A 12,132-nucleotide genomic window follows, 5' to 3' on the forward strand; every position below is an offset into this window, starting at 1 on the left:
TCCGCCTCCGCAAGGCTGATTATCTGTAATGTGTGTCTACAGCTCTACCTGGAGAGAGTTGTTCTCGCGGCAGAGTACACACCGTGATAAATGCAGCGACACAACGGAAGTATCGCCTGCAAAGCAGCGAAGGGCGCCATTCATCCGTCCGGCCGTGCTCCGCTCTTTAGGCGCAGTGAGGAAGTGACGCATAGAATGAGCGACAGGCTCAGCGGTTTACCGGGAATTGGAGGCCACCTTCTATGACATGAGCTCGCGCTCAGATGAGCTCATACGGCTCACATCCTGTATGCAACAGTACCGCGAAAAGCGTTGGAGGGTGCATCTGACGGTTTCAATTAAGTGTTTCATTGCAAACTTTCCACTCCTTTAAAGAGCATAACCGTGGGCCGCAAATTCTTCTCGCACTTTTTTGAAGATAGGCATCAAGAAGCGGTGAGCTATGCGTGACAAGTCGTGTTCAGACCTTACAATGCGAGCCAAAGGTGATGTCTACGTCGTCGAATTTGATGCCCGACTGCCTGATGCCGCGGACAAGCATAACAAAATCTTTGGTGAACTTGAGGCATGCACAGTAATGAAGACCGAAGGCAAGAAAGAGACAACAAATGCATCAAGTGTGGACTTTGTTCTCAACCTCATCAGAAGCTACATGTGGCTAGTTCCTCTCATTCACACGGAGTTCTGGATGTCCGCAGGCTTTTCGCTTTTACAGCCATTTTTTCCAGGTCTGGTAAGTGATTGAAGACACAAGCTTTAAATAACTAAATTTTTTGTCACGACAATATGACACAAAAGTTGGGAAAAATTTGTCTAGAAGCGAAGAGGTAAAGAGCACTCGAGTGTGTCGGAGAGGGGGAGCCCTAACTCAATATTTGTTGAATGCTTTTTATCGGCAATGGAGTGATTAGAAGAACAAGTGATTACGTTTCCGGTAAATTCCACAATTGTTTGCTGCTTTGGAATTCACTTTTCATCTTTTACGATAAAGTTATTCAGATCATAGGCATGTCGGCTGTGTAATAATTTGGTTACTGCTTAAACCTGTCCAAGCTATCATGTTTGCTCGACATTTAACTTCGCACATTGGTAACGCTAGTAATTTTAATTGTCATAATGGGACATTTTGAAACTCCTCCATGGTTTAAAATTAAAACAAACTATTGTCGCCGTTTCTTTAGGAATAATTAAAACTACGCATGGCGTTTTAATCAGCAACTCTGACTCTCATTTCGTAGCTTCTCTCTTAGTAGCTGAGCAGTCGTCGTACAACGAAAAGAAGCCAATCTAGGACAAATTCGCCGCACAATTTCCCGTGGTTTGATGTTGGCGTTCATTGCACACTGGCGTAAAATACAGTGCCACTGATGCGTTTCATTTAACTGCCGGCTCATTTTTGAAGATTTTTCATTCCACAACATTGTTGATGGAATGAAAAGGAAAGTTTCCGCAAGCTTAATTATTTCATTCCGCGTGTTGTTAATTGTTTTATTAATTTATAGTTCATTTTTGCCTGGAGTATTATAGGATTCATATTGTTGTATTCAGGTAGTAGAATCTAGTACCTTGCGAATCATCTGCATTAACTGGCGTTACCGGGTATGCAGTTGTAATCCGACCTCCTCTAACAGATGGGGCAATAATTATTGTATAGGTGAGATGAACCCATGTAACAATGCTATTATTAATGATATTGAAGGTGTGAATCGAGTGAAGAAATGAAGGATTGAGCGGATATCACTGTCAATGCTTTTAGATATATCTTCAACATTTGCCTTAATTCCTGCATCTGTCCTCTCCAGTTGCCGCTTTTTAAACTGAATATAATTTGTGCGAAGAGAAATAGGGACTTACACAACTACAGGACCATATCAATATTACTTGTTTTCTCAAACGTTTCAGAATTTCTTGTTCACTCACGCTTTGCGTCATTTAGAGATAAATAAAATACAGTAACTAACTCGCAATTTGGTTTAAAAAATTTAGAATTGTGGTTTCACGAATCACTCAAAATTAACCAGCGGAATTTTGAACAAAATAACTTTGCCTTGTGAATATATGGCGCTTATCCTAAAGATTGTACACTTTAAATCGAAACCTCATAAAAAAAAAATTAATGGCATGCGTGGTGTAGCGCTTAATCTGATGAATTGTTAGTTTGAAAACTATCTCAAGTGCTTATTTCTAAATCATTTATCGCCATTAGTGAAAACAACATCACTCAGTGTGCCAGAAGGCAGTACTCGGCAGTACGTTATCTCTTCATCATTTTCATAAATAGCATTGTACTAACAAAGAATTTTGTAAATTATATAAGATACGCTCGCGTAATCAGCTTGATTATTGCAAATAACGATAAGGAATTTTTTTCGCCATTAAGATTTTGGCATAATTAGCTTAGGTTGAGACCGGAATGGTCTGACTATGAACAGCAAGAAAACAACACAAGCAGTTTCTCGATCTAAAAGTATACATATCGAGCAAGGAACTCTTTCGTTCTAAATTGTACTTGAATAGATACCTTAAAGAGCTTCATTACATTAGAAGACATATTTTCTGAACACATGATGTGGGAATTACAGTTCAAATATGTAACCGCTAAACTGGCACGCACATGTCTACTTAGTCACCACCGCGATGTACTTTCGTTAAACAATCAAGTTTCGCATTAGAACTCACTTTTCATACGCACTTTACGCTACTGTTTTCTCGTACCGGTTGGCTGGCCATCACATAATCTCATGAAACTTGCACATATTTCAGAAGAAAATTCTCAGCTATATGAGAAGCTCCCACACAATGCTCAACTGTCTCTGTCCCGAAAGAGCTTAACTTCGAAAGCATGGAAAACTGTTAGGAATCATTCAAAACCGTGGTAAAAAACTACATGCAAAATAAATTCCTTTCAAGCCCAGCTGATATAGGCAATAACTACCGCCCATATCATAAGCAGCACACTGAAAACTGGCAGATTCCAGCATCAGGAACTAAGGCAAATAATATGTAACAGAATTCCAAGAGTTCTGAATAGCCTTCGCAAAAATGGCGCAGTGCATAGTACATTAAAATCACTCACTTCTATGCTTTATATTTAATTTTACTATTGTGAATGTATATATCTCTGTGTCTAGGTTTGGTTGTTGTATGCATATTAAGATATTTGTTACGTTTGATATTTTTAACACCACCGAAAGAAAAGTAACTTCTTGTTCGTTTAGAAACAATTATAGTAATTGTAATTGTCAAATAATATGCTGCATGTATATTGTTTTAACGTGGAATTTAGAATTGGTAATAATATTTATGTACCGCTTGTATAGTGTCTCTAATTGTCCCTAAGCAGAAGGGGACTTGGGCTTGTCAAATTGTCCATAAGGCAACATTTCTCACCGCACCCTTAATTCATGTCCTTCAGGACATGAAATAAAAAAAATCAATTGATTTTAAAGTGTTTATTTTCTTTTTGCTCCCAATTTTATGGTTCCAAAAGTCTTAATGGCCTCCATTTCGTTTTTCCATCACGTCTGGGACAAATGTAAATCAAATGAACTGTAAACAACAGCGTGTCACCTTCCTCGATTTATTCGAGTTTACGGGCACATGTCCAGGTGAATGAACGGAAATTTTACTAAGATCCGCTGAACGAAATGCTTACGAGCCAGACCGAGGGCTGAGGACGATTTATATGGCAAAATTTTTACACCACAGGCTGCGATAAATCATGACAAAGACGATTTGCAGGAATAAATACAAAGATGAAATAATCAGTAGGCTGACGTGCTTCCCGCTTTCGTCTGACTTATTGAGGAAGCAACCGACCACATGACGGGGGGTCAATGTATTTAACGTCTATGACGTGGCAGTGACTTTCCCGCTAAGTCGAACAACGTCGTCACTGAGAATGAAGTTGCAGGACGCAGCGAAAGGCTACGTCTTCTGTTCTCGAGTATCATTCTTGCACTGGATTTCTTGGACGTGCAGCTTCTGTACGAGGCAGTACTTCCTTCGTCACACAGTGTTTCCACTGTATTAGGTTTCCTTTCCTCTTGCATACAGCCGCTAGAAAGTTCATTCAAAGTATTTCTCATGCGCTAGCTTTTTGCCTTCAGTACATCTTTCTGAAATGCCGCTTGTATGTAGTGCTCTTGATATGGTTGTCATCGTATTCGGGACGACCTCTATACCACAATTCTGAAATCACCATAAGAATATTTCTCGTGATTACAAAAAAAGAAGAAAGGTCTGCATATATAAACAAAACTTCAGTAGGGTTGGTCTAAAGCATTCTTAATGTCCTCATTCTAAGCTTGTTTTTCATTTTTGCTACGACTTGCAACATTATAGAGTGCTACAAAGCGTTTTTCCTAAAGCCACGCATGATTCGTAATTTCAAAACACCGCGCGCGAAAGGCAATGGGGCAGCCCTCCCCCCCCCCCCCCCCCAACACACACACAAACACACACACATACAACGTAAGTTAGAAGAACTGAAGTGTCTACTGTCAACCATGTCTGAACATAATGCCGCCGCATCGGGTGGGCATTAATTATCGCGTCAGTTTGAATCTAGTAACGTGTTCGTAACCATCACCGAAAGAGCGTGGTGTACAGTGGTCCACAAACCTGTCAAGAGCACTCGAGCGCTGCACCAGGAAGTACAACTGAGTCGTTTATGAGTGACGAATGGCTCGAAATAACACTTTATCGTGCCTTCACATTGCGATGGATCGCTTTTAACTCGCAATGTCTTCAAAAGCTCTTGCGCTGTCCGAGGGCTCTAGACCAGTTCATCGACTACTGTACGCCAGTCCAAAGAATCATTTCTAGCCTTCAGGAATCTGGTAAATTTGCGGGCACGACTGAGCAGCGTCACGAGTCTAAACAAGAAATATTGCCACTGACCAGCGAAGACGAAGTGAGATGAGATGAAAGCTAAAAAGGGAACACCCAAACTTCATCCCCATGTTGATATCCTTAAAGAGGCGGTTTCGGCCTCTTCAGTTCGTCAGTAATCATGGCAGGTATCAAAGTATTACAACGGAATTGCCGTTCCGTCTTGTCTTCTCTTCCAGATCTAGACATACTTATTCACAAGCATAAGCCTGATATTGTACTTTTACAAGAAACGTGGTTATCACCGTATAAATCATTTTCAATGAGAAACTTTCCAGTTTTCCGGTCAGATCGAAATGTTGGCAGGGGAGGTGGCTTGGTAACCATGCTATCTCAAAATTTATGTCATCAGGCATCTATCTCTAAGAAAATTGTTCTCCCTGACTGTGAGCTTTTAGCGATCAAAATTTCATTTCCGCATTGTGGTGATATTACAATTGCTAATGTCTATTTTCCTTTTGATGTACACAGGACAGACTGTTTAGACAGCTTGGTGACTTGCACAAACAGTGCAGTCATCGCAGGAGATTTTAATTCTCACCATAGTGACTGGGGAAGTCGTACTGATTCCTGCGGCCAGCTTCTCTGGTCGTGGCTGTCTGCAAATGCTGTACGCTGCTGCAATTCTAGAGAAATAACCTTTATGCGATGAGTTGCTCGCTCAGCCATTGACTTAACATTATCAGCAGGTAGGCTAGACGTGACTGATTGCTCGACAGAGGATTCGGGTACGTCTAGTGATCACTTTCCTATAACTTTCACTATCCGGTTATCTACTCTTAAAGCTAGTTGTGTAACCCATAAATTTGTCAACCACAAAATTTATAAAAATCTGATGTCCGCCTCACTTGCCTCTATACTTAATACAAGCCGGGATGACAGAGCTCAGCAGACGGTTTCGTTTTTGCAAAATGCAATAGACCACTCAATATTCGCAATGCCCGCAGCAGCCTCTACTAAACAGCCGTCTCCTTGGTGAACAGAAGAATGTGAGAAGGCCTATCGTCGCAGAAAATCGACCTGGAAGAGGCTGTCCTGCAACCAGAGTCCGGCTAATTGGTTAAATTACAAATTCTTCTCTGCCTCTTTCAAAAGAACACTTGCAAAAGCCAGGGAGGAGTACAACCAAAATTTAAACACATATCTTTCAAATCCTTGTCATCGGAAAGCCCTGTATAGATTCATGGAACGTAACAAGAGTTCTGTCGTCCCTCTTCTCACTAGTTCAACAGTGTTATCACCACAAAAGGCTCAGGAGAGCCTGGGGTGTATTGCTCAGGGATTGGCGTTACGCTTCCAGACGCAGAGCAAGGTCCCTTTGTGCACAATTTCACCCTCTTCAGATTATACCGAGGTTGACGCATCAGAGCTCCTCTCAGTCCTGGCAATGTTGCATCCTGCAGCTCCTGGACCAGATGGTGTCACTGTAGGCATGATTAAAATTTTAGCCCAGGAGTTTACAAGCGCCCTCTTAGATTTTGTCAATGCTTCTCTGGAAAATGCATGGATTCCAAGCATTTGGAAGACGGCGAAAATTATTTTATTAATGAAAGATGTAGGAAAAGGATACGTCTTAGATAATATTCGGCCAATTGCACTGACTTCAAATTTAGTCAAATTAAGAGAAAGGATAGCGCACAGTCGCCTCACAAAACATGTTCATGACATCAACGGTCTCAGCTCAGCCCAGATTGGCTTTCGTCGAGGATGCTCTATATGGTCCGCGCATGTGGATCTAGCGAGCAGAATCCGGCTCTCGCTACGCAGAAGAGAAGTTTCAGCTTTGGTCACTCTTGATGTAGCAAAGGCCTACTGCCCAAAGGCCTACTGCCCTCTACTGCCCAAAATTCGCACTTCAGAGAAAGATTTACCTGGAGGTCCCTCTCTCCAGGTTAGGGCTCCCTTCATCTTTGCCAGTATTATTATCGTTTGGTGCGAACGCCAAGGGATTTGCATTGGGTTCTATTTGTGGGTTTCTCCACGATTACATAATTGCAACTGGTAGGTTGATGTGCTAATTCTTTTAAAGTTCTACGGGCTCTTCTTTTTTCACCAAAATGCTGTCTGTTATTTAACTGTCAATATTGTTCTCTTGTTTTTATTCATTGAATTTTCAAAATTCACGATCGGTGCTACATTTTTGTCATCATCTTCCATGGAAACGTTGTTTATTCAACTACACCTTGGCCAATCCCCCCGCGTGGGTATTTGCCATATACCTGGGGTGAAGAAGAAGAAGAAGAAGAAGAAGAAGAAGAAGAAGAAGAAGAAGAAGAAGAAGAAGAAGAAGAAGAAGAAGAAGAAGAAGAAGAAGAAGAAGAAGAAGAAGAAGAAGTGAAGTTTGGTCAGCTGGACTCTATTAGGAGCTGAATTGGTACGATTTTCGCCTGGCGTAAACTGACCTTGAGTAAAGGTTTTGCGCACGTAACAACTTGGTGGAGGTGCTGGCTTTGACGTAATAAACAACGAAGCATCTGCCTGAGCCTCAGCGGAGTCGTCATCTTGCTGTTCTATCACCTCTTTTTCCCTCCTCCTCCTACTTCATCTTCGCTCGTCCGTGGTTTTATGTTCTAGAGTCGCCATGCAAGTTTTTCGGAAGCTCTTATACTGGCCTTGCCAAGTCGACTTACGCGCCTCACACCCTTGAAATGCTCTTATCTGCTGGAACTCACCCTTTTATTCAGGCTGAATGCGTTAGTGACCTCTCCCTAGTAATTGGTAAACTGTGCACTTATTGCTTTAAAAACCTATTTGGAAACTCAGTGAGCAGACTGCAATTCTGATACAACAAAAGAAAATAATATCTAACACTCTCTGATGTACATCAAAGCGCAAGAGCAAATGAAGTCACCTTATCGGTCGCTACGTGTTTTTTTACAAACACTTTGGTATTAATGAGAAAATTATTGGTGTGTATTTTGCCTGCTTAGAAGGTATATTTTGCCTTCTCTGCGGTTGCTGAAGCTATTCACGAACCTCCTGCAGTGTGGGTATTTTTGAGCAAGAGCTGCAGTGATACTTTGTGCAACATTTATTACGCTCTATTTGATGCACTTCGCAGTAACCTTAGTACACTTTACTCTAACACAGTACAGTGAACCATTTCGGACGCTCAAGGGGAAGGGGATGGGCAAAGATAAAATCCACGATAGAGATGTCACCTTAGGCATCAGATGACATAACCCAGGGATGTAGGTCCACAAAGGTCGGGGACAGTACTCGGTACGACCCGAGCGACGCGGCGGCTACCAGCCGCAGCACAAGCATTATCCATTGAGACGTAGCGGTAGCGACAGCAGCTTTTGGCGTCTGCGGCGCCGGGGCAAGGGAGACGGCTGCACACACTGCCACCACAAGGCTCGCAAAGCAGTCACTTCTGAACGCGTAGCTAAAAACTTCACTGTGGCTGTACCTGAATGAACCAACCACCACAAGCACTGAACTCCGCCATCGCGCAGCACGGCCGCAGCGCGCTGAACCGCCTTCTTGACGGGCCGAGGAGCTGTTTGAGCGAGTCTGGTGATCCATAAAACGAACGCCGCACGTGAAGCGGAGGGGGGCGCAAACACCCGATGGCGTTTCCCAGTTGCCAAAGTGGGCTGCTGAACACGAAAGCACGACAGAGGCCCTTCCTCTTGCTGTCGCTTAACCCGACCGTATTCAAACGAAGCTTTACTATTCCGGCGATGCTCGTTTTGTACGCGGCGTCAATTGGGATCCCGTGCAGCAGCACGCGCGGCAGTAATCTTGTCGGTGGAGGCAATATAGTCTTCATAGTTTTCAGCGTGGCAGTGGACAAGAGCGTCCTTATTCTGCTAAGAGCCAGCAATAGCAATGCAGCGGTTGTGCTGTCTTGCCTCACACTACGCTTGACTCTGACGACACGCCACTAGCTGCATGGAACTGCACCTGCTTCTCCTCAGTTATGTTGTCACGCACCTCTGGCTGTTACCTCAAGCTAGAGCTTTGTGTTCTCTAGCTGTTTAGCAGCCCTCCTGGCTGTTGCCGCCCGGGGTAATATCAACCTCGCGGGATTTTCCACCGTATCGTAGCCCCCTGGACGATTACTGAGAAAACCATCCGTGTCGCTGGCCCACGCGGAAGATCCGCTCGAGGAGATCTCTTAAGTGTTCTTGCTGTAAAACAAGAACACTTATTAAAAGCTCGCTATTAAAAGCTCGAGCTCGCTGGGCCTTCATTCTTGTGGCAAGGAAAATTTCACCAGAAGCTCGGAGAGTGTTGAATTCTCATGCTTGTTATAGTCTTTAGCAAATTTCTGTCGGAGTGCTATAGCGTGAGCGTGGAGGTATAGGGTGTAGGTTTGACGTCCGTCACGCATCCCGACGCAATCCACGCATGATGACGAGTCATCGCTCACACATAGATAAAAGGCGGGCGGCTGACATGACAGGCACAGCGGGGTAAACGGACGAGTGAGAGGGAAAGAGAGCAGGAACAATACCAACACTGTCGTTGACGACGACATGACTTCTGCGAACGTGGCATACAGAGCTTTCGCTAACAAAATTATTCCGAGCTCTTCCACTAAAGAGAACTGTGGTAAAATTTCCGTTCTATAGGTTTCCTGCATTTCGCCGATTCGTGTTAGTGATGCATTCAGTCTTTTTTTTTTAATACTGCATTTGGTATTGTAAGTGCATGTCCAGCCAGTGAAAACGAGTGCTGCGTTTGTTTCGGAAGATAACACGTGGCGGGTTGTATCGGTCTGCCACACCTCTGCTGCACCCACAGCACTTCTTCAGGAGGAAAAAGTAGTTTGAAACTTTGCGGCAGGACACGCTTGCTCACCTTGAAAAACTCTCATTTTCACAATTCTTTAGAGTTCATTTACGTATGCAGTAACAGAGAGCGCTTTAGGGACATCTTCAATTAAAAATTTAACGATAGGATCCTGAATGAAAGCGCGGCTAAGGGGCTAACACGAAGTGAGAATAATTGTGGTTTATTTTTTTCAGGCGAGTTCACGGGGTCTGTCGGCATCGAAGTATGGCTTCGTATTTTCTAATTACAAGTTCGGGATGTTGATCGGCTCTATTGCTGCGGAGCGAATGGTAAGGTTGAACGAAGTCTCATTTTCCCGCTCTACACTTGTTTCCAAAAAAGTTGTTCTATGTAGATCCTTGTAATTTTTTTTTTTGATTTCTCATTTAGATAAAAGCACAGCCGCCTACAACCTGCTACCTCATCGGTCAAGGTTGCTTCTTTTTCTTCATGATTGTTTTTGGGTAAGGAACGCTACGCAATTTTAAAGGCTTAAAATAAGCATCTGCCAAATGCTCGTCTGTATGCGCTGAGCCCTCACTGAAGATTGCCTTTTAATTTTTGCCCGCTTGACACATCTCACGAATCGCGAGTTCGGTAATATTTCGAAAAACTTAAGCCTGGATAAAGAAGTTTGCAAGAAGACTTTACTTTATTCAGCAGCTAAAAGGAAACAGAGTTATTCATGCGTTGTACTGGCTGATTCTCTTACCCGTTGGTTTGCCGCCAGCTTTTGCTATAAACAAGCGTTTGTTCACTGCATCGCAGGGATATTTCACGTACAGGGCCATACACTCCTAGCTTGAACAACAGAAAGGTGCTGCTGCACTCTTCGGATGACCAGTTCGTCCGACATAGTCACACACGGAAGAAAAGTGGCGCAGGTGGAGAGGGGCCGAAAGCTGGTGCTTATCCCCGTGGGTCACGTCGCTTTGATGCACTTCGGAAACAGACTCACTGGCGCTCTGAACAGTGCAGCCAAGCCGCTCGCGGGTCCAGGCTGTGAATGGACGGCCCTACATGTCAGCCGCATGAAGTAACCGTCAACGATCAGACTGCCAAGCGAAATGTATTTGCTGTCGTCAAAAAGTAAAAAAAAAACATTCCCAATTAGTTTTCTATGACTGTATTAACTGCTCGATGAGAGCGACGGAAATACTTCAAAATAAATACTTTGCTACGCAACAGTACCTTACAATATTTCAATATTCAAAATTTTTGTCCTAGAATGCAGGCCTTGAACACTATTCCAAGCTGCCTCATATCAGAATTGTACTTTCCATTGCACTACAATGTGCACATTTGAGCAGCTTTCGCTACCTCGATGTATAGTTGTAAAAGCTGCAGAAAGTCTTAACTCCCGCAAGAACACAAATTGTTAGAAATCGCTGCGAAAAATTGCGAGCTATCGTCGCCTCTTTTACAAGCCGCATTTATACACGCTATAGCAACACCTCGTAATTAACCAAACAGGCTTTTTTTCATGGTCAACGAGAGCAGAAAAGGCGAAGGCGCAGAGAAGGCAAGAACACAACACTATCACCGGTGCTGTGTTGCCTTCTTCTATGCGTCTGCGCGTTTTTGCGCTCGTTTACCATGAATACATACCAACTAGCCAAACTTCTCACGTTAACGCTTTTTTTTTACCCAGCTGCCTGTACTGGATACAAGATGGCGGCGTTCTTCTGGCCTCGTCTCTGGCGTGCGTGCTTGTCGGAGGATTAGCCAACAACATGTACCTTGTCGGCATGTTTACGGTCATCACAGCGAAATTTCACGAGAACAGCGGCATTATTATAGTGAGCATTTTTCACCCCGGGATTATTTTGCTGCACCTTGTACAACGATACTAGAATTAGCAATCGTTTTATTTTGGCCAGTATATTATGCATTGTCGTAATGGGAAACTTCTCTTTAAATGAGTTACGGCGTGCGCTTTCCATGGGTTTTTAAAGTTAATTGTTTACCTTCTGGTACAAAAAGGCACCTATTTTATTCCTTTATATTTTCGCAGTTACTCGACGTTTTACTGGCAATTCGCACGTAAGATCACGGCCTGCGGAATGCATCAGGTGCATTTCTCGAAATTCATTTTCCTGCAGTACTAATATGTTACTAGGTGAGAATCAGAGGCTTTGATTACAACTACTACTGGCGAAATCCATGAATATGGTTTCAGCGCAAGTTCCTGGAACGTGTGAGAACGTAAGGGACGCACCTTGCTTTAGGATCCACTGGCGGCAGCTTTCTGCTCGAAGCAGTTATCTTAGTTTTTGGCTACATGGGCGATATGCCTTACAGCTAAAAATGATTGCCAAATAATTTATTGGCACATATGAGAATTTCTTTTGGTGTCATAGTGCGTCAGCTCCATCATATTCGCTTCAGCCATCATGATATCACTATATATCATGATTATCACTATCGGAAATACCTCTATAGTACGAAAACCTACGG

General features: G+C 43.2%; 1 protein-coding gene across 1 annotated transcript in view; it reads left to right on the plus strand.

The window, feature by feature from the left end:
* The first annotated feature begins 323 nt into the window (after positions 1 to 323).
* The window catches only part of LOC144097372 (MFS-type transporter SLC18B1-like), a 32,621-nt gene continuing 20,812 nt past the window's right edge, over positions 324 to 12,132 (plus strand). The window contains exons 1-4 of the mRNA XM_077630107.1: positions 324 to 733; positions 9,870 to 9,965; positions 10,066 to 10,139; positions 11,327 to 11,474. Of these exons, the coding sequence (XP_077486233.1) occupies positions 443 to 733; positions 9,870 to 9,965; positions 10,066 to 10,139; positions 11,327 to 11,474 (609 nt within the window). The 5' untranslated portion in view covers positions 324 to 442. The remainder of the gene's footprint in view (positions 734 to 9,869; positions 9,966 to 10,065; positions 10,140 to 11,326; positions 11,475 to 12,132) is intronic.

Source organism: Amblyomma americanum, chromosome 7 (genome assembly GCF_052857255.1).
Source record: "Amblyomma americanum isolate KBUSLIRL-KWMA chromosome 7, ASM5285725v1, whole genome shotgun sequence".
Classification (NCBI taxonomy): Eukaryota; Metazoa; Arthropoda; class Arachnida; order Ixodida; family Ixodidae; genus Amblyomma; species Amblyomma americanum.